The sequence below is a fragment of the Microcaecilia unicolor genome, chromosome 1 (genome assembly GCF_901765095.1).
Source record: "Microcaecilia unicolor chromosome 1, aMicUni1.1, whole genome shotgun sequence".
NCBI lineage: Eukaryota > Metazoa > Chordata > Amphibia > Gymnophiona > Siphonopidae > Microcaecilia > Microcaecilia unicolor.
Window position 1 is genome coordinate 149,388,350 of NC_044031.1, and position 23,687 is coordinate 149,412,036.

A 23,687-nucleotide genomic window follows, 5' to 3' on the forward strand; every position below is an offset into this window, starting at 1 on the left:
TTTGTTTCTTTTAACTGGTCTGTTCATGCTGCATTTGATAACTTTGTATTCAGCTATTTGTTGCAAACAGTTTCACCTTGGTAAAAGTTGGTATATAAAGTGAATAAATCCAATCCTTAGGCAAGTAGTTCCCAAACCTGGTCCTGGAGGCACCCCAGCCAGTCAGGTTTCAGGCTTTTATTTATTTTATCTATAAGATTTTTACATCTTCAACCATGCACAATCAAACTTGTACAGATAAGTAATTCAATAAGCATACACTGCCCCCATTGCATGCAAATCTCTGTCATGAATATTCATTGTGGATATCCTGAAAACCAGAATGGCTGGAGTGCCTCCGGGTCCAGGTTTGGGAACTACTGACATAGGCCATAGAGTTAGCGTGTGTGCCCAAGTGCCAGAGATACACAAGTAACTTACAGTATACTTATATACAATCTCTGCTGATGCACAGCCCACACTCTGCCTATGTCTCGCCTACCTGTTAGATATGCATGTATTTACACAACAGAACTTAGACAGGTTTTTGGCATTTACATGCAAATAACACAACAAAAACATAAGAATTGCTATACTCTTTCAAGTTGATTAGAAAATCATATCTATGGACTGCAGTCGTCAAGTCTTGCTATGGACTTTCCATTGGATTTCAGGTCCAGGCATTGACTAGCCACTCAACGACATTCACGTTCTCCTTGCTGAGCCACTCCATTGTTGCTTCTGCTTTGTGCTTTGTGAAAGGGGAATCTTCTCCCAAGTACAAGGTCTACAGGTTCTCCTCTAGGATCTGCCTGTACGTTGCACCGTTCATATTCCCTCGACCTTCACAAGTTTGGTTGAGTAGCATTTTCTTGTCTACTTTATAACAGCAATTACCAAAGTGGTTTACAGTAAAATATAAAATCAGCACCATGCTTTACTACAGGGATGGTGTTAGCACAGTGAGGTGAGAGGTTTTACACCACTCCTGTCACTTAGCACAAAGTCCACTTTAGTCTCATTAGAGCACAAAACTTTCTCCCACATACACGTAGTGTCCCCTAATTGTTTCTTTATAATTACTATGCAGCACCTTGTTTTTTCTTCAGCACTAGATTTCTTCTTGCCACCTTCCCATACGGGCACTATTTCCCCAGTCTCTGCCAGACACCTGTGAAGCTCATTGAAAGTAATCAGAGGCTTCTTCAGCAATTTATTTTACCCACTGCTACTGACTTAGGAGGGACAGTCATTGGAGACAGTGTCTTTGTGGTATCAAATTGTTTCCACTTTCAAAGTATCCCAAAAGATATTCAAAAGCACACACACAAAAAATTTCTAATTCTCTTTATCCTGGAGTTCTTTCACCAACTCTGTATTCATGTGTTTAACCTTTAGCTTCAAATGTACTTCATATCATCAGTTCAATTACTGCAATTAGGCAATAGCTGAAACCACATTAGTTAATGTACCTGGGTTTAAAAAAAAAAAAAGATTTGTGCAAATTCCTGGAGGAAAAGTCAGTAAACCCTTATTAAGGTACACATGGAGAAAACCACTGCCTACCCCTGAGGTTAAGCAACAAGGAATCTTACTCATTTTTGGGACTCTGCCAGGTACCTGTGACCTGGACTGGCCACCACTGGAAACAGAACACTGGGCTAGATGGGCCCTTGGTCTGACCCAGTACGGCAATGTTCTTAATGTTCAGAGCTACAGTAATTGGAGTATGAAGACTTATATTGTGTATATCAGTGAAAAAAATAGTTCTTTAATGCAATTTGAATTGTATTTTTAGAAGTAGAATGTGAAAAACAGAAGAGTTTGAAGCTTTTGCAAGGCACTGTATCATTTCTTTTGAAAAAGCACATTAAAGTGGGCTCCATGGATTACAGTGTTACTTTTGGGTCTATTTCTTAAGTGCACTAGGCGTTTTAACTCATTAAGGGTATAATATGCATTAAGCATTGTTACTACAAATTAAATAGAATTTTAAGATGATGCAAAGGGGGAGAGGGGGTTACACTGATTCACGCGTTATCATAATGCATGTTATGGCCAGACTGGCTCTTACCACTGAAATTCAACTACGCCTCCAGGGGTGTAGTGGCTCCATGCTAATGATCTCTGCCTTAGTAACACAGTTGTTTGCTCACATTTGCCAACCATGATTTTAAACTTATTTCTCATTGCTATTTTGTTCTAATGTTGTCTGAATGTTTAGAGAATATTTCCTTCATTTTCAATGGAGATCCTTTCCTTTTTCAATTTTAATTGTACATTGCTTTATGTTGTAAAAAAGTCGATTTTAACAAATGTAAATAAACATAACATTAACCCCTTTGCACTCCAAAAGATCACTGCAGCGTTAACTACACACCCTTACTGTGGTGGAATAATAAGGACTCCTCTATTGCTTCATGCACTACATAGGGCTTTAGCATCCGATTTAAAAACAACTAATGAAGTGCAGAACATATGAACACTCAAAAAGGCTGCATTCAGGGGAGAGTGCCCCTTGCAGCATGTGCACGCTCTGTAATGTGTATTTACTTACTTAATTACTACCCGAGTTACGGGGAATAGTTTAGGAAAACCAACATATAATAGTTGAAAATGGTCAAATACAGTCAAATAAACTTTGAAAACAATACATCAGAAGTTTTATTAGGGTATACAATGTTTTTTGTGTTAGAGTTAGGGGCAAAACTAACAATCTTCTTCCCTGTTTCCAACTTTTGACCACACGTCATAAAAACGAAGACAGCCCAAGGTAATATCTTCCAAGTGACCTTGACCTCATGCAAAGGGAAAGAAAGCAAGTGTGTGTGCTTCTCAGAGAAAGTGAGTGAGGGTTACCTGAGGCATGGGCAGAGCAAGTGTGTTTCTGAGTGAGAGAGAGGAGTTGTGTTTCTCGGAGGGGGGGAAAAAAAGCAAGTGGGCTCCTAGATTTAAGTGCCAGGAAAGTGCCTATTTGAAGCCTATTGTACTGTATATAAAGAAAAGATAAACTACTTACTTAAGTGGCCGAAACCCCACCTATATTCAAGGTGCAAACACTTATACCAGCCAAACAGCTGGGGTAAGTGCTCGTGCCTAGATTATACAAGAACCTGACCAAGTGAATGCCCACCAGGAGTACACACGAATGCAACTAGGCCAGGGGTTCTCAGGACACACCCAGCCAGTCAGGTTTTCAAGATATCCACAATGAACATGCATGAGATAAATTTGCATACAATGGAGACAGTGCATGCAAATTTGTCTCAAGCCTATTCATCATGGGTATCCTTAAAATCTGACTGGCTGGGTGTGTCCCGAGGACTCGGTTGAGAACCCCTGATCTAGGCACATACTTACAAAATATCAACAAGCTGGAAACTGCTCATGTACGCATATATATGTTCACACACGTGTATACAACTAGAACACCGGTATTTAGGCACATTCTTGCCACCTAACGCTAGATGGTTTCTTATAGAATTACCCCCTCAGAGAAAGAGGGTATCTCAGTTGAAAGCCTTGAAGCCTCTAGCTCAGAACAGACTTATTTATTTTATTTATTTATTTAGATTTTGCTCACACCTTTTTCAGTAGTAGCTCAAGGTGAGTTACATTCAGTTACTTGTCCTTAAGGTCAAATTTCTTCCAGACCAAAACTTTCAAAATATATATATATATATGTGTGTCTGTGTTATATATCATCATTTTTGTTAACATATCCCTGATCCAACAGAAACACCTGAAATAGTTTTACAAAAGTAGCATAAAATATCAGAAAAAATAGGCAATTTTTTTTTTTACACATCTCTTGGGTCCCCATATACTAATCAGTGCCAAGGGATCGGTCTCTTAGAATTTGATTCAAAGTTCAAAGCTCTACTAGCTGGAGCCAAAATAACACTGGAGACCAAGTCAGTAGGAAGTTAGAACCTATCATCAACTCAAATACTAGAAATTTACCAAGAGAACACCTCAGGCTATGCCCACTGAATTAAAAGTTTAAAAGAGCTACTACTGTTTTTATGAAACTAAAAAACATGGTCCTTCTCACAGATTAAAATCAAGTTAAGCTTTGGTGAAGGAAAACTGGAGGTTTGGTTAAAGGAGGCAAGGTGTTTTGGGGTCATTAAAAAAATGCTGCCTGATGAACACTGGTTTATGGTGAAAGGGAATAAAAATGGTGGATTAGTTTATAATATTTTCTGTTGACAGATTATTAATTTTGGTGTAATTTTTTTTATATATCTGATGTATATTTTTATGGGGTTTTTTTTTTATTTTAATTTTGTTGTGATCTGCTACAAAGCAAAATCTGTCTTGCTAGAAGCAGAATATAAAACTGAAATGTAATATAATTTAATCCTTCTGCCAATTAACTGGGAGAAGGGGGGAAATAAAGGGAACAGATTGGGAGGTGGTAGGGGCTCCAGATGTCAGCTGTGTGTTGCTCAAGGGACTGTGCCAGTTCCATAACAGCCAGTAACTCGGGGCATTTCACAAACCATACACTAGTGAAAGATGACTAAATTAAAACACTTTCTGATATTCACAACTGATAAATATTTGTCATAATTTTCAAGATTCAACTTTTAATTGCACTTGTATTTATATGTGTCTTCCCTTACTCACTAAGGGGGTCTTTTATTAATGGCACATGTTTATCTGCTACAGAACCCACAGGAATGAAATAGGTCCCGTAGCAGAAAGCACACATTAATCATTAGGAAAAAGACCCCATTAAAAAACCTAAAAGTGTCCCCACCCCTTTCCTTTCTCTGAGCAGTATCTGCTTTAAATAACTGTACTGGAAAAAAAAGTGCATGCATCCGCTTAGTTTCTGAACATTTAGTTGATATCCTGCCACACTATAAAAATACGTAATTTAAACAAGCTTATTTTAGGAGCATGCCTTTGTTTAGGAAGTCGTAGCGGACAGTAGTTCATTCAACTGACATGAATGCTTAGAGAGAGTTTGCCCAGCAGGCAGGGAAGCAGCAATAGACTGCACTGTTATAAGCAGACTAGCTTTTAAAGATATTACACAGAGGTGATGTGTTCTATCTGAAGGTCAAATGTGAACTACCCTAGTCTCAGTGTGTTCCTTGCCAGTCACAACACAAGTGTGACATTGACAATAGCCCTCATAAAGGTCAAATGTCACACAGGAAGATGATGCTCCAAAATAGCAATTCAAAAGTTAACTATTTATTGAAAACCAAGTCAAAAAAGTGGCAGAAGTAAGCTACCTTACTACTCTCTCCAAAGGTAGTTTTTTAGGGTATGTTTACTAAGGTGTGTTATCATTTTTAATGCGCCTGTAAATTTAAGGTGTGTTAAACGCTAATGCACCTATACATTTCTATGAGCACGTAAACCATTTACACGCGTTAAAAAAGTGACACACCCATAGCACTACTTAGTAAACCTAGCCCATAGTCACTGTTTCACTTTGATTAGTAATATCTAATCTTCCAATCAAGTCGAGTTAATTCAGGGGTCCTTTTACTAAGGTGCCCCGAAAAATGGCCTATGTTGGTGTAGACACGTGTATTGGATGCGCGCAGGTCCATTTTTCAGCACACCTACAAAAAAGGACTTTTTTTTTTTTTTGGCTGAAAAAGGATATGAGGTAAAATGAAAATTGGTGCATCCATTTTGGGCCTGAGACCTTACCACCACCCATTGACTTAGCGGTAAGGTCTCACATGTTAATCAGGCGGTAATCGCCAGCATGCGTACAATGCTGATTACTGCCCAGTTAGCAATGCGAGCTGGAAAATTTTCCAGTGTGCATAAAAAATGAAATTACCGCTTGGGACATGCGGTAGCCAGGCAGTAGTCCAAAAGGGACACACATAGGATGCATGTACGGACCTTAGTAAAAGGGCCCCTCAAATACTAAAATCATGTCAATATCATCATACAGATACAGCACCCAGAATTATTTTATATTATCTTGCATCAAAGAGACGTTACAATATGGTTTAATAACATAAAAAAAGAACAAAAAGTAGTAGTTTAGTCTCATTTCAAATCACACACTCATCCAAATAAACTGATGTTTTGATCCTCTCTAATCTTATCAGCAGCCGGTATATTCCAAATGGGCTGCCCACAGAAGAACAGGAACAATAGGCTTTATCAGGAAAATTCTATAAAACTAGCCCCATAGAGAGCGCCCCCAAATTTGGGTAATGCCCAAAATGCATGCACAAATCAATTGAGTCAAAAAGAAGAACTAAACCCCACACTTTGGAACTCAACATAAAGGACAGTGGAGGCAGCAAGAAAACAATTAATGGTGCACAAAAGTCCTTTAATGAGTGTCTTCAAACAACTCAAATGACTTGACACAGGCCACGTTTCGGCTGAATGGACTGCATCATGAGTCTACGGACAATTATAATGAACAACAGATGTGGTACCCAATGCTGTCCATAGGTGACTACAACAAATCCAATGAAAATACGCATTTAAAAACTTGACAAGCCGCAAGGCTGAGGTTTTTGTAATGCGCATTTTCATTGGAATTGCTATATTCACTTATACAGAACATTGGGTGCCACATCAATTGTTCATTGTAATTGTTCACAGGATCCTGATGCAGGCTTCAGTCGAAACACAGCCCGTGTTGAGTCAGTTGAAAACGCTCATTAAAGGACTTTTGTGCACCACTGATTGTTTTTTGTTGCCTGCACTGTTCTTCGTGTCAAAATATTTAAGTAACAAGCTCTTAACTACCAATAATTGGGTGCCAACAACCAATTATTGAGGTCATTTGCCATCAATTAGGATTTGCGCACACATCTGGCTGCGTGCTATTCTATAAGGTATAATGCCTAACTCTACTAGCACATAACTCAAAAGGAGGCATGGCCAAGCGTGTTCCAAAAAGTTGCACACTTAAGTTTTTAGCACACGCTAAAAACGCTACTGTGCCTTTGTAAAAGACCCCCATAGTAACAGAATACTTCCTCAGTGCGCCTAACTTGGGTGCCAGCATTTACACAAGGTTTCAGAATGCGTAAGTGTGGCGCCTACAGTTAGGCATGGGAATCGGTGCTAAGCACTATTCTATAAAGGGTATGCGCCCTTCACTGAATAGCGTTTAGCATCATCAATTTTTTTTGGCACTCATTTTTGAGCGCCATTTACAGAATTCCCCCTAGGTGCTTACATTTGTGTAAACCAAAGACCGTAACGAACATTACCTGACTCTTCTTCTGCCTTTTCCTCTCTAAGTTCCCCCCAACTGTACCTACCATACATGTACCTCATTCTACCACAATATCACTTTGTATTCATTCATACTATTCATATTCATTCATATAGCCGTTAATGGTTATATGTAAGCCACATTGAGCCTGCAAAAGGTGAGAAAATGTGGGATACAAATGTAACATAATAATAATAATAAATAAATGTTACACCTGTAAATGTTTAGAATACTAGCATAGCTGTACATATACACCAGCATGCCCGCTTAACTTCAACAGCACATATTTGCAAGGAGGCATACATAGGGTGGAATACGGGTGGGACATACAGTAGGCACAGCTCCCACTTAGGTGCACAAGTTAAGGAATACTGCAAGTTACACATGTCCCTGCCACACAAAGGCACTTACACCAGCTAGCATAAATGTTAGGTGCTTATATACTGGCTAACTCTGAAAAGGAAAGTAATCGCCCATTTTCCTTTACAGAAGAGGCACCTACCACATGCCCTCCTAGCACACAGTTATTGCTCCCTACTAAAAGTTTGTGACCCAGTGAAACAAAAAAAAGTCTAATGCAATAATCATGCTGAATGGCCAAGTAACTTTAACAGCAGCAGCCTAACACCAAAGATCACAAAATCAAGCACATCAGCATTAGAAGCAAACTAGAAGATCTTCTTCTTTACAAACTGGGAAAATGCAACTGCAATGGACTACTGGCAGAGCTCCACAGCGCACTCAGATACCAAAATCTATTTTCAGCTGGGTATACAAAATATTCCTCTGCAGCTCCCAGCTGTATTATCACAAGCTGTGAAAAGCCCTCAACCTCCTGAGGGCCAGATGGACCAAAGTGTTCTATCCCTTCCGTCTCTGTGTGAAAACATGCTTAGTACATCAGCCCAAATAGGTTGAAAAAGGTCCCTTTACATTATTTTTCTCTCTCATTACAGAGCAGATCTGTATGTCACAGTTCCTCTTTCTCTCTCTGAAAAAACCCTCAGTAGAAGCAGAACCTGAAGTCCTTCAGCAAGAAGACCAAAAGCCAGAGGAAGAACGCTTACAAACCGTAAGCCCCCCTGGAGACAGGAAAATGCCCGCTGTACCCGAATGTAACTCGCCTTGAGTTACAACTGAAAAAGGCACAAGAGAAATCCAAACTCCCTTCCCTTCATTTCAACATTATGTTATTTTCACTTTAAAGAGATGGCAATTTTTTTTCTCCCTCCCTCACCCCTTGAATTATTTCACTCCTGCTTCCAAGACAAACACATAGGGGGAGACTCTATATATGGTGCCTTAAAAAACTATTGGCGCTGAAATCACCATTGACTAAGCGTATTCTATCATTTGTGCCTGGCACGTAGATTTAGGCACACTGGGCCATATTCTGTAACTAGACACGTGAATTTTGGAACGCCCATGAAACACCCATTTCCCTGCCCATAACGATACCCTTTTTTGCTTGTGCATGTTAGAAGTTTGGCGCACATTGTTACAAAATACGTTTAGTGACTTGTGCATCTAAATTCTAATCAGTGCTCATTATTGCTTGTTAAGCGATGTTATCAGTGCTAATTAGCTTGTTATGTATATTGTTATAGAATACGCGCCAATTTCAGTGCGGATCTCTAGGCGTGCTATATAGAATCCAGGGGATAGTGATTTCCTTTGCCTCTGAAAGACGCCCTATCGTAACAAACTGGTTCTCTGAAATTGTTACTGATTGACATGATTTAATTTGCTATAATATGATGCACTGCGTTAATATAAAACAGACTACCGTAATACAACATGTTAATATGATATATTATGGAAGTGACTTCAGTCTTAACTTCATTTTCAGAAAATGTGAAATAAAAAGGATTCAGAAACGGGAGTTGAAGAAAATGCAAGATCTGTCTGGCTATAATCCAGCCAGTTTCACAGTGTCTTACGGGAACAATTTTCTCGCCACATGCCAACCACAGGTCTTCTCTTTTGCAGTGAATTCTACAACTGTCCCAGTATGAAAGGGAAGGTGCAGTTTAGCTACAAATACACACAAATCAGTTTCTGTATATTGGATGGAAAAATATCTTGAATGTTGGCAAAATAAAAATCTGATGTAGAGGAAATCAAAAGCAATTATTGATTTGGGGTGTGTGGGGGGGGGGCGGAATTTAACAATCCCAGCCAGCACTATCAGAGTTAACCCCTATCACTACCAGTTCCTCGCTCTGCAAGTCACTTAAACTTCTCACCAAATAACAAGCAGAAATAAAGGAAATATATATTTATGTATAGATGTACAGGCTTAAATTTCACCAAAATGGTGATCACATGCTCAATAAATTAAGGGATCTTTTACTAAAAAAATAGTACATGCTATCTGCAGCAGAACCCATAGGAATAAAGTGGGCCCTGTGGCAGATATGTGCTGTTAGTAACAGATCCCCCACCCCCCCACACACATACACACAATGCCACATTTATGTAGCCACTTAGTCAGACTTTTTTTTTTCTCACATTTTTTTTCCCCTCACTCTTTTTCTTTGCTACATAAATTTGCTTTTGGTGGCTGGTGCAGCTTGTGTAAAAAACAAAACTCTGGCACAGAGTTTATGTGGCTAAGGTGCTATTTTAAACCCAATCCATTTCCTTTCTGGCTCAGTTTACAGGCCCTCCCTTCTCAAGATAAATGTAGCCTAATCCATTCACCTGCTGATGTCAGACTTGACAAGCAAACCAGCAGGGTAACTGCAGGCTAAAAATGAGCTGCTAGAGCACAAAACTAAAATTAGAAACAAAAACAAAACAATACAACAACAAGAAAAAAAATAAACCATGCATACCAAGATGAGTCATAAACTATACTTACAATTTTCTGTCTGGTAGTCTGGCACAAACTGCTCGTCATTGTCAGGCACCTGAGCTGTAGGAGGAGGGGAAATAAAGAATGAATTATGAAAGGTGCAGAATTAGAATTATCATACTATCGCTAACCTGCAGCCCCGGGATCCCAGCACACCCAGATCAAAGCATGTGTAGCAAGCTGGACATGTGCAAATGCCATGATGTCTCACTAAGAAACAAAATGCTTAGAATGATCACTTTCTAATATGAATCCTAAGAAAACGTCAACTTTGGCTTGCCCAAAACCATCTTTGCTTTGATGCTACTGAGCTGGAATTATGTCTCTCGACATTAGTGCAAACGTTTTCCTAACAGATTCACTTGATTTTCTTGTTATCATGTGGGAGGAAGGGTGAAAGCTACTCTTTAGTGAAGGCACTTCTAACCTAATACTGTGTCTACACAAAACACTGTGTATGCAAGGCATTCACACTGATCTCTCAACAAAGCTGTCTTTACTTGTGCTATCAAGAAGTAAACAGAGCTGGCACAAAACAAGAATAGATTCAGCACTCTTGCACAAGAAGATAAAAAACCCAAAATATGTCTAAATGTGGAGTAATGCAATGCAAACCCTTCCAAAGACTACGTCCATCTTGCCAGCATGCACTTAATGTTTGTGATCAAATCCCAGGGGTTGAGCTATTTGGGTTCTAATCCAAGCCCCGACCATTTGCTGGACACCAGGATAGTAGAACATTTTCTCAACAAGGAATTAAAAGCAAACTGCTGAAAAGTCCATGGTCCATAAAGGACTGAGGATCCTTGCCTATCTAGCCTCTGTGGAATAAGTTCTAACTAGTGCCCTGTGAAATATGCTAGTCCAGCTCCAAGTCCCAGGCACAGAGAGCTGAAATAAGGGGTTTCCTCTAGTTTGCAGTTCTTGATAGTACAATAAAATGCATTCATAATATTAACTCTTAAGAAGGAAGGGAAACCGTAGAGCTCAGCTTCTCAATGGTGCAAGAGGTTTTAAGTTCAATCACACTTAAGGCACTATGAAGCCCGACTTTTCCATGCAGATCATATTACACTGCTACAGTTAATACAGATCTTCCAATAATATAAGAAAAATCTGGGGAAAATTGATAAAACGTTCTGTCACACCACATGGCATAACATCACTACATGATTTTCCTCTACGAACTCTCAGGCCTTCACACAGAATCTGGTAAATAAAATCTGACTAAGAATCCTTGGACGTGCCCATGTACTTCGTCACACTGGCCCAATATCAGAAGACACCGGCTGAACCTGGAATATTGACAGTCTGAAAGGGCAGTGATAGGGCCAGAGGGGTTCAAAAACTTAGCAACGTATAGGGAGAAACCACTCAAGAATAAAAAGATTCCATAAACCAGCCTGAATGCAATATGACCTCAAAATGTGAATGTGTGGAATCCACCTTCACAGAATGAAAGCATACTGTAAAATTATTTAAAGGAGAAATACAACAAAGCAAACTTCGTGTGCTATGCCGCATATGCACAGTGTTAATTTCCTTCCATATTTGAGGGAGAAAGGCAATAGCACATTTCAGAAATTAAATTTTCCCTCCTCATGGCACTGTGCGCTGGATGCGCTCACACTCCTTAGCAATTCCATGCTGAGTAGGTGGCACCAAAAGCCCCATAAGAAGGCAAAAGAAAATAACTTTCATTTACCTGCTCATCTACTTCCCAGAGAAGAACAAAAATTAACATGGTAAAATTTAAAGTCAGATCACTAACACTGCTGTATTGGATCCGGCAAAACCTGAAGCAGCAGAGTTAAGGAGGTTCAGTTAGTAAAATGCACTCCATGCACAATAGTGCAAATCTAGAAATTATCCCTATTTCATGTCAACCATCCCGATCTGTCACCACGCAATTTGAAAAATTATGTGTTTTGAAGTTTCCTTTAGAATAAAGGAATTTGGGAAAGAGTGCCCTAAAAGAAAAAAAAATACTGGACACTACAAGTGTAAAAATTAAAATACTAAAAAGCACCTAGACATCTTCAAGATGCACACAAATTAAATCTCAAGATTTTTCTTAAACGGAACAGAAGCAAAACACAGCCTGTTACATGTAATAATTGGGCCCATCTGAGCACTATACACATCATTCAAAATGGCAAGGCCTTCTAGAGCCACATTTTCAAAGGCAAAGCTTTCATGTATTATGCAAGCAATGGAAATATGTAACCTGGATCCAATGAAGGAAAAAAATGGCCTAAGCCATTAAAACTTTATATGTATGTATATCTCACTCACTTCTTTTCCTGCTTAATTTTGACAAAACAGTATTAGATGCCATAATTTAGCAAAAGAATAAAAAAAAAAAAGTTCTTTACATGCAGTGACTAGGCACAGACACTACTGAAAAATATATCAGAGTGCAATATAGATACATGAACTCAATGTATTTCCATTCCATTGAACAGACTGTAATAAACCATAACTGAAATGATCTTGCCATAAAATAAAAATATTTTCTTCGTGCAACTTAAAGGAGAAAAAAAAAAAAAAAGGCCAATAAAATGCTTTCAAGGAGATTAGTCATGTGGAGTTTATTAATAATAACAGGAGCAGTTCTACCTGTCCCTTCAGTTCCACCTTAATAGACAAAGTTGCCATCAGGTCTGGGAGTCTGTGGCCTGAAGAGGCAGGGATGTCCACTAACAGTTTTTCCTTACAGCTGAGATTACTCCCTAAGGTTTCTCTTTTTCCCCTGCTCCTGAAGCTCACAAGATAGTCCAGAGGAGAAAGCTACACAAGTGTAGAATAAGTTGAGTACAAACAGTTACAAGATAAGGGGGTTTTGTTTCATCTCCTGTTCAACTTTCTTACAGAGATGTGCTCCTCAAATCTCAGCAAACCTCAAAAACTGGGAATAAATCAGTTTTGCAAAGGGCATATTAAAGTTATCCTACAAAAAAAAGAGACTTAAGTATGATACACTGTGTCACAAAAGTTGAACCCTGTTTGTAGTGAAAAATGAAAGGTTTCCTGCTTCCACCCCCTGCTAGTCTATGGGAGCAGTCACAAAAATCTACCTGCAGGTTTCAAAGCAACCCGAGACAATTCAGATCTCTTCAATAAACAGGAAACTGTATCCAGGATATTCAAAACAAAATGTGCATTTCACACAATGCCAAGCTGCTAAAATGGGGAGGACGTTAATGTGTTTCCCTAAAAAAAAATTCCCAGTAGGCTACAAAGCCCCCAGCATGCAGAGGGTTAACATTTTAATTAAAACCAGCTCTATGCACTGTAACAATGACCCGGAGCCAAACAAGGCAAAAGATGTATGAGTCATTCTTTCTGCCAGTGAATGAGACAGCTGATCTCCTAAGCAATTTCTCAAGACAAGCAGTCGGAATTGGAATTCTGCCTCCATTCACAAAAACATAGTCCAGCATTTACCATGTGGTCCAACCACAGTCTTTTCATGTCACACCCTTCCAGAAAGCTGCAGCAAAGTAAACTTGAACTCGCTGTACAAACACCACAATCCCGTTTACTTCGTCCAAATCCACGACAGAACGAAATTTTATAAAATTACAAAGTTAAAAGCACAGGAAAGGCACTCAGGTTTAACTCCTTGCATTCTGCAGCTTTGCTCAATGTCAAAACATCAACATACACTCAGGAAAGTGGAAATGCAAAAAAAAAAAAATCAAGAATTCAGTTCTCTGAAATGCAAAAAAAAAAAAAAAAAGATCAAGCATTCAGTTCTCTGCTATTCTCCATAAGCAACATTTCACATCTTCCTCGGTGGTGATTTAATAAAATATTGTTCGGATCAGAAAAATTTGGGACCCCGAAGCGGCTGCAATTCAAGTTCATTTTATTGTCGTTTTCAACAACTGCTCTTGTCAAACAACTTTGGTGAATGCAGAATACCAAAACAGTAATGTTTCTGCATCTTATACTCCCCCCAGTACTTTTTAGGGTTACATTTTGCTTTAAGAAATTTGGCTGAGGCTCACACACTAAATGCCACAGACCAGCAGAGTGCACAAGTTAGGGCCAAAGTTCTGGAGGGTTCAGTGCAAAGATGGAGAATGGAGACTGTTGCTCTGTATGCAAAACTATCTCACAACCTCCCCTCTCCCTTAACCTTTTAGCAAAAAAAGTTTGCTTTTCCGAGAGTTGGATGGGCAAGGTAACGCCTTTACACCAGAAAGAATGTGCATGGCATAAAGCAAAAAAGAATACAAGAAGACTGTACAGTCAACAAACAGTAAAGCAAGCTGAACATGTTTAGAATTTAATAAACAACCTATTCCAGCATGTGAAAAGCCTTAAGTTCCATAGCTCAGAACTATTTAACTGTGTCATTGAGCAAAGAGAATAAGAGGTCCACTTACTTGCTCAGCGCCAGTAAAGAGCTGTATGAATGAGGTAATCACGTGCCTTGCACAGCTCAGAATCAAGGTAAAGGACCCTAAAGAAAGGACCTGGGCTTTTTGATTACAGAGGGAAAAAACACCGGACACAATTACAAGAAAACCTGCTCTGCTGCAACATTGTGTGTGACAACAAAACCCAAGTGTGGGAAACGCTGGCCAAGTTCCTATCTCTGCTCACTTCCTGGTGGTCATGCAGACTCCTAGAGTTTTTCATGCATTACTTTCACATGCTCATACATGCACAAGGAAATAAAAAAAATGGTACTGAGAGCATACCATAATAAGCAACCCAAATTCAAACCTAACAGCCTAAAAATATCTAGTAAAATGAGACGCAGAAGAATTCTAGAGGGTGTCGGGTCTATTTAAAAAAAACACACACACACACATTAAGAGTAGTAAATTTAAAACAAATCGGAGAAAATATTTCTTCACTCAATGTGTAATTAAGCTCTGAAATTTGTTGCCAGAGTACGTGGTAAAAGCAGTTAGCTTAGCGGGCTTTAAACAAGGTTTGGATAGCTTCATAAAAGAAAAGTCCGTAAGCCATTATTAAGATGAACTTGGAAAAATCCACTGCTCATTTGTAGGATAAGCAGCATAAAATGTACTGTACTGTTTTGGGATCCTGCCAAGTACTTGTGACCTGGATTGGCCACTGTTGGAAAGAGGGTACTGGGCTTGATGGACCTTCTGTCTGTCAATGCTTATGTTCTTAAGAGTGCCCCTGATGTTCCAGAAATCTGAGTGGCTAGGAGACAATGGGCTTGATGTGCACCTTTTGTGTCTCCTTAGGAAAATGCTTACTTAGTGGATCTGCCCTGTGTGCGCAGAGTTACATGAGATGTACATTAAATCTATAATACTACCATAGCCTTTAATTTCTTATTATCTTGACAAAGTATTCATTACGCCTCCTTAAAGAACGCACTGCGGTGCCTTTTTTGACTAGACCTTTGCAAATACTTGATCTTGGGCAAGTCATTTTACCCTTGATTGCCTCAGATACATACTTAGCACTAGATTTACTAACCTGCACTAATGCAATTAGAATACATTATTAACTAGTTCCCACAGACAATAATGGGGTTTGCAATAAGTAAACACATCATAAAAATGACACTAGCACAATGGGTGCGCAGTAACACATTTCTGTGTGCAGTAACACACATTAAAACATTAATGTACATTAGTAAATCTGCACAGAACACATAGGTACAAGCAGGAAGTCACCCTGAACTCAGATTTCAAAAACCGAGTGATCTAAAATCTAAATTCAAAAGACTGTGCGGGATCAACATACTTTTCTGGAGTAATTTTTATCAAGGAAGAAAAAAAAATCTGCCTACAATTTCAGCAACATTGTTATCGTAACACACTGAAAAAAAGGATGTCCCCAAACAATCAAAAGCAGGTGCTGAGATACTATTCGTTTGGAAGTCAAATCAGCTCACCCTAGGACACTGAGAAAGGGTAGAGGGCCGCTGTGCACAGTGCAGAGTCCAACTAGAAAACCTGTCCAACCGATTTCAAAACAGCAAATACAGCAAGACTTTCTCTACACAAACGTTTGCTGCTTAACCCGCTTGGTTTGCCAGTGATATGTTGTAATACTTCAACTAATCATTTAGCTCTCACTAGATGATTCATGACCTTTGCAATACAGACGGCAATATATTTTTTTTTTACGGCTTCTTAGAACGTTGATGGCTCCTTCAATATTTGTAAATATTCCACACTGGCTACGCTGATGATGCTGAAATGAGATGAATAGAAACATATCTAGCTTTCTAATATTTGTGCTGGTCAAAAGACAATGGATGTTCTGTTAGCTGTTTTTTTTTTGGTTTTTTTTTTTTTTTTTTTGAGGGGTTTTGTTTTTTTGTCTTTTAATCTGGACAATACCCTCAGGCTGTACAATCTTACAAGTGGTGCAAGTTTTAGCAAGGTTCTTCAAACAGCATTCCATTACACACTAACAGCAACAGAAAATACTTATCACAAAATAAATACTGGAATCTTTATTCTTAAATCAAATTTGGTGATCCTCATCAACTAGTTGAAAGGAATTGCACTTCTAACAGAAGTGGAGGCTGACTGCAAATATATATCTTTCAATTTCTCTTGTCTTTTCCCCTCTACAAAGTGGAAACTTTGCCAATTCGTAGAGCTATATTTACCCTGCAGATGCCATGTGGAAATACATAGGAGGACTATAATCAGAGAGACAGTTTCCACAACACAATGCCAAATACAAAAATCATGAACATTCGAGACACCATCTTAGGCCAGCCAGATCTACTGCTCTTAAATATAAAACATAGGAAGTTCTTCCACTCTCCTCCCCTCCAAGCTACAGTAGGATTTTTTTTTTTTCTCGTTTTAAACTTCACTAGAAGAAAAAAGACCTGTGGTATTCTTTTCAGTTTGAGATTGGGCCTTATGTTACACAGTTTGAGTTTCAACTTTGGACAATGTATTTTTAAAAGGGTAAATCAGAAAAATCTGAGACATCGCATATAACATAGAATATTGCCATAAGCATTACACTTCTAGGGAAAGTGTGTTTACCTGCTTTGTAGGCCGCTACTTAGGAAGGGTCTTTGTCCATGCATGCACTTCCTGAGCGCAGCCGGAAATTCTCTGTTTAGTTTTTGCATTCATTAGCCCAGAACAGCAATCCAAGCTGTCCCTATTTGTTTATGTGCTGGCAGGAATGTTCTCAGAAAACAGCTGAACTTTAAAATATGCAGACAAAAATTACGCCTACGATACCAACGACGCCTTCATCGGCTCTTGAAAAACATTCTTCATGTGCATTACAGCACAACCAAGCTAGCTATCTCATGGAATAGGAGGTTGTGTGACCCGGTTACTAGCAGAAAAGGAGTGGGACTTCTGAATTCGGGGGAGAAAAACTGGTCACTGGCCATGACACATCTTAACTGTCATGATACCTAATATCTTCATGGTCTCCTTCCCCAACTACAAAGTCTCATGGGGAAAAAAAAAATACATCAACAACAACATAAACATTTCTTAACCTGCCAAATTGGCAGCACTGTAGTTTCAGAAAATACAGAAGGACACGCACTGACAAACCCAGGCAGAAGTTTATTTACTTATGACATCTACACCCCACATTTTCCCCGCACAGTTTTGCGTTCAATGTGGCTAACAAGAAGTCATTACATAATATGAAATCAAATTCATAAACTCACACATCAATTAAAAAACAAGGCTAATCTTAAGCTTGCTTTCACAGCTAACGTCTTCCACAGACTTACAACCTTCAACATCTATGACAACTCTTTACATTACTGCTCCGTAACTACTGACAGTTTGCAAACTTTCATTGCAACTGTACTGTGAATACAAATATGTACTACATAGACAAACAAACAAACAAACAAAAACAGGGGATCATAAAAACACCTACATTCTGCTCCTATTTTGCCCTCAGAACTTTTGTTTTCCCAACTCAAAATGAGACATTCCTTCATAACAGGGTTTTAAAGGCTAAGGGATCCTTTTACTAGGGTGCGCTAACAGATTTAGCATGCACTAAATGCCACCTAGCCTATTGTATACCCATGGGCTATATGGCACTTAACACACACTAACTCGTTAGCATACCTTAGTAAAAGGACCCTTTAGTGTCCTATGACTGAAATATAGAACAATTCCTAACATGTGTGAATACTGCACTGTGACAACTTTTCCTCTACTCAGCTTTCAGAGTTGGGCTTAGTCTTGTATAGTCAAGAATATGACATCGATGTGCTCTTGGAATCATTTTCTTGGTTTTGATTTCTGATTACTAAACATTATTTTACAAAGGGCTCATCCCTTCTCTGCTCTGCATACTGTATATGTAAATCTGCAAATCTAAAACGACTTCTACCCTGATGAGTGGGACATAGTTTATAAGTGTATTCAATTCAAATGTTTAAAGAAAACATAACAGAATGATAAGCTTGATCCAAAAAAAAAAAAAAGTTACAGGAAGAAAAGTTAAAATCTGTGGTTTCAGGAACTTAACTATTGATAGACCCGAGTCCAGACAGTTTACCATCACTTCCTTAATATCCAGGAGTTTCAGATTCACCGTGTGTATGGCACTACTGGTTTTCTAAGAATTCTGAAGCTTAGAGTTCGTAAGTTCTACTTGTGTTCTGCAGTGAAGGAAAAGTACACTTTATAAGCTAATAAACTGGGAAGGGAAGAGGATTTTCATTAAGATCTCACAATCTTCTAATCTGTAATATTGCCAAACCAACAGAGGAAGACAAGAACATCACTGTATTTTCTGATAGGGGCACAGTATTCTCCATTACCCAAACTGTTACTATATTCAGTGAAAACCTTTCTGACCATCTTCAGAAGATTCTCAGAAATAGCAGGTATTTATGCTACGGTACCGTAGAACAACTGAAAACATCAGACTTTCACTTAGTGGCTCAGAAACAGAATTCTATCTTCACCAAAACCTAATTCTTTATTTATCCAACTAGGCACAGCTCTATTCCATTCTTTCAACGCTTCCACCTGTGTGGAAAAATATCCACCAGTAGGTTGTAAATATAAAAAGGCAACAATTCTGTGAGGTCATAAACATAGAATACAAGAATCAAAAACACTGAGAACCTGGCAAACAGAGAACAGCTTTGAGTCAGACCAAAAAAAGTAACAAAAAAAACCCCACCTTACACCTCCAAGATCAACACAGAGCACCATAAGCATTTTAAACATTAATCTGAACCCTTGACTACATTAGATTTCAGGTTACAAAACAACAAAAAAAATGTCATAATAAATGTCTCAATACAGACCTCAAAGAGCAGGACCTTCCACTGACTGCTAATAACTCACTCATATGTAGGTTTCCTCTACGTTACTTTGCAGGCAGATGCAGAAACACTTTATAAGTAATCTAAATTCTGATTTCCTTTCAATGGCTTTCAACTACTCTGTTTCAGATTACATCTTGGAAGGCAATTTTGAAAATACTAAATACATAATCACTGCAGAGAGACACTCGTTATAGTCAATAATCAGCCCTGTACATAACCAAATACAAGACATGATGAGAGGAAAATAAAGTTGCACTCAAATCTAAAAGAACGCTGAAAGGAAAAAAATAGGGGAAAAAAACCAAACAAACATTTGTTTCCTATGGATATGATACGCACCAAAACTTCTATGCTGTGAGCAAGATGGAAAGAAGACACTTGCACTTAAATCTTGAAGCATCCCGTCCTGATGAACACAGAGAAACGAGTTTCTGCCATCAGAGAAGGAGTCCACCAGAACACCAAAGAATCATGTGTGCTGCTTGAAGTCAACTGCAAGCCCACTTCTGGCTCTATGCAGTCTCTTGAGGTACAATAATACAAACCTGATCAATGGCAATTAAAATCTGAACAGAGTCTTAGAACCTGAAGTCTTGGAGCATTAGTTCTTGCCAAAAGCAGATGTGATTGTGAGCTGGAAGCAATTTCTCCTGGTAATTTGTGATGACACTGGGTAGAGCAGCCCCAGAGTCCCCAAAGACAAACTCATCAGAGGCTCTAATGTATGCATGACACATGAGGTGGCTCTTTTAGAGCTCAATTAATTGGGCTGAACATTAAGACAGCAAGTTCAGGACTCTTTTTTTTTTCTACAGAGTTGATGGGGTCCCCCCCCCCCTTTTTCTACATTCAGGGTTGTTTAGGGAGAGAGGGAGGGAGGGAAGGAGGTGGTTACCTTTACCTTCTGCAAGCCATGTCTCCTGCAACTGACTCAGATCTTGGAAGAGTTCTGAAAGTAAAAGTGAACACAGGCAGTAAGGAAAAAGAAAAACGCATACTCTTTCAGAATATGTCTGAATGCAAATATTGAGGAACACATTTTACTAACTACACCCAGACAATCTAGTGAACAGGAGAATAACTAAGATACAAAGTGAAGGCACTTAGCACTGTGATTACAATCAATGGTTGCACAGCCCTTTTGTAACAGTAAGTGCTTAAGTCAGACTCAATCTCTATAAGGCAGCAAATGTTAAACAAACCCACTTGTGTAAGGCACAATGTCCTCATTGACTAAATAAAACAATCCCTGGCCAGGAGTTAGGATAATATTGGGGGGGGGGGGGGAGGGCAGATGTAAACGAATGGCTACATGGCTTAGGAGAATGGAGATGTGCTTAACGATCACAATCTAATTTATACTGCAAATAGCTCTCACGATGCTTTCAGACAATGATATCACGTCGAGAAAATATCAAACTCTGCCACAGCTCTCTGGGCAATGTACAACCCTCTCACCTTCTGAATCATGGGCCAGGTTTCTACTAATGAATTTTCTTTTCCTGAGGTTCGTCGATCTCTCATTGCAGTTTCTCCCACGCGAATTCTAAAAACAGGATATATCAATTACTTTTTTTAAAATGCCCGTGGCTATCTATATAAACAGCAATGCTGAACGCCAAGGATTGGTCCCTGCTGTGCAGTGTTCATTGCCCAAATCAAAAGTTCAAAAAACGGGATTCCAAATCTGAATGTGTAATATTGTCAAAAATGGAGTGGTTGATGAAGGGTTTGCACTTTCCTGTTCTAATGGTAAACTTGCACTTAAACAGCAAACCAGTGTTTTCAGTGGGAAACCTTTAATAAATCAGCACCCAAGAATCGTTTGAGTCTATTACTAATATTTCTTTCTATGCGCACACAGATAAACGATAGATATGCATATAAAAATATGGATGCACCCATTAAAACACACACAGAGCTCGAAACAGGCAGATATTATTAACAAGTCAGTGCTAACACTATTAACATTTATGCTCTTTTCTATGTAGCACATCAACTCCTCAGAAACTGACAAGTGAAAACACTTCTAGAAAAGATGCATTAGAAGAACCGAAAAAAAAAAAAAAGAAAAGCTACTACATTAGTTTACCATAAAGTCTCCTAACGCAAGAATCACAGAGTACAATGGTTGCAAAACAACAGCCTCTCCGTAAAGTCCCTTTACAGGGACGATGCAAGAGTTAAGTTTATAAACATCAACTTTTTCACTTAATCACTCACATTGGTGACCGTGTAAGGCACTTGCTGGTCATAAAATCCATCCATTTCTTCAGCTTTTATGCAAATCTTATGGCAATACTGTATGTTCTGGGCATTTATCTAGCGATTTCCTCAGGATCTGGAGTGCTATCAACCTGGAGAGAACAAGATGGCTTTAGAAAAAAAAATTCATGAATGAACCGCTTGAATTTGCATAGCTAATTAACCTTCGCCAGTCCCATTCATAAAACCCAATTCCACCGCCCTAACCTGGATTTTACAGTAATACTAAAAAAAAAAAAAAAAAAAACCACCACCTTTTAATAGTCGTAGATATGCGAGGCTAGATATTTATTCACATATCTTGCGTATCCCCTCTCCGATTTATGTACTGACTCTGAAACGCCAGCAAAACTAGTAATGGCGATCAAAATGATTTGTTTTGCACCTAACTGGAGTAAGGACACAGACACCTTTTACTTACATATATATATATATACACACACACACACACATATATATATTCTAATAGCGACTCACCCACCCTGCAATCATTTTCCAAATGCAGGAAAAAAAATCATTTTGAAGAAAAAAGATTAAAAAAACAAGTTATTTTTCTTTCGGCTGAAACCCACCAGACGCTAACGCAAAGCGATCGGCTGCAAAAATGTTTTTTTCCAAATATGACTTTAAAAAAACCACGAATTATTTTCCAGTACTCCACCCCCCACCTTGGAAGCTGAAAGCGGCGCTGACGAGGGCTGCGAGTCGGTGGATTTTCCTCTGCTTCTCCTCCAGGGGCCTCCAGTCTCAGCTGATGGCTCGCTCCCTCCCATTGGCTCCCCGTCTCTTTCACTGGATCAGATTTCTGGCTGTCAATCAACTTTCCTTCTCGCCCTCTGATGGGAACGGGGGGGGGGGGGGGGGGACCTGAGCAGCCCCCCCTGTCTCTCGGGGGGGATAGCGGCCTCTCGACCCCCAGTGCTGTACCCCGCCCGCTCGTTCGTTCCAGGAACTACCCCCAAATAAACCAGAGCAACCACCTCCTCCGCCTCCGCTCCGTATGCACGCTATGCAGCTTGCCATCAGCCTGACATTTTAGCACAATAATAATAATCAGTTTATGCGTATTTATCGGTACATTTATTTATTTATCGCTAAACAGCAAGAGGGTTCCGGGATAGTATAAACTGGAACCTAGCCGGGAGGGGGCGAATCAAGATTCGCGCACGAGGGATGAGGGGAAAACAAACCAAACAGAGCGAAGGCCGGGGCCATTCGGAGCAGGGGCAACGTGCCCTCTCCCCGTGGGGAAGGGAGCTAAATCCTCCTCATCAAGCGTGTCTCAAGTTTCCAACTGGGACGGAGCCTGAAGCCTTCCGTTCTGAAGACATCTGGGGCTTGGGTGCATCAGAATCGAATTTTTCCTGGTGCTATTATTTTATACGCGCATCGTAAAAGTATTATTGTGGTTGTTATTTTATTACTCTTCCTATTCAACTATGCTGCAAATGGAGTCATCCTGAAACAGACATTACAAAAAAAAAAAAAACCACAGCCATCTCCTTTGCTGTAATTCTTATACTGTATTGGCCTGTTGTGCAAGGTATATCCAGCCAGGAACCTTGTGCAATAATCGTGAGCAACACAAAAGAGAGAGGGTAAACTATCACTACCTTCGCAAGGTTCCAGCAGGCAGACTTTGCTTTAAAAAGAAACAAAAAAAATTCAGGCGGATATTGTTTAGTATCCAGGTTACCTTTCCTTGTAATCTGAGCAACAGTTTTCAAAGGACTATCTGGAGCCGACAGGGTAGGATTGGTTCCCCGGGCAACAGAGGGGCGGGGGCGGGGCATGTCGCGGCAGCCAATGGGAGCACGTGTTTTTCCAATCTGATTGATGTGTTTATTCATAGACGCGCGGCCGAGCTCTGCCTTCGGGGGCTTGAGAGTTACAGAGCTTCATTCACAAAAATTCCGTACAGGGTCACATGGGAGAGGGAGAGGAAACGGGCCAAAGTTACTGAAAGAAAAGAGAGAGAGAGAGAGTGAGGGGAGAGAAGAGAAGGAATTTAAAAAAAGGCAAACACCTGAAAAAAAAAAAAGAGCAAGACTAAAAAACAGTTTGAATTGGAAAATGAA

General features: G+C 39.4%; 1 protein-coding gene across 7 annotated transcripts in view; it reads right to left on the minus strand.

The window, feature by feature from the left end:
• Nucleotides 1–23,367, minus strand: part of ETV1 (ETS variant transcription factor 1) — a 210,364-nt gene extending 186,997 nt beyond the window's left edge. The window contains exons 1-5 of one of the 7 annotated variants that reach the window (XM_030201254.1): nucleotides 23,306–23,367; nucleotides 21,568–21,701; nucleotides 20,803–20,890; nucleotides 20,240–20,293; nucleotides 10,062–10,115 (exon numbers count right to left, since the gene is read on the minus strand). In XM_030201254.1, coding sequence (XP_030057114.1) covers nucleotides 10,062–10,115; nucleotides 20,240–20,293; nucleotides 20,803–20,890; nucleotides 21,568–21,612 — 241 coding nt within the window. In that variant the 5' untranslated portion in view covers nucleotides 21,613–21,701; nucleotides 23,306–23,367. The other 6 variants (XM_030201263.1, XM_030201247.1, XM_030201238.1 and 3 more) reach the window with 6 other exon arrangements.
• Nucleotides 23,368–23,687: the final 320 nt, after the last annotated feature.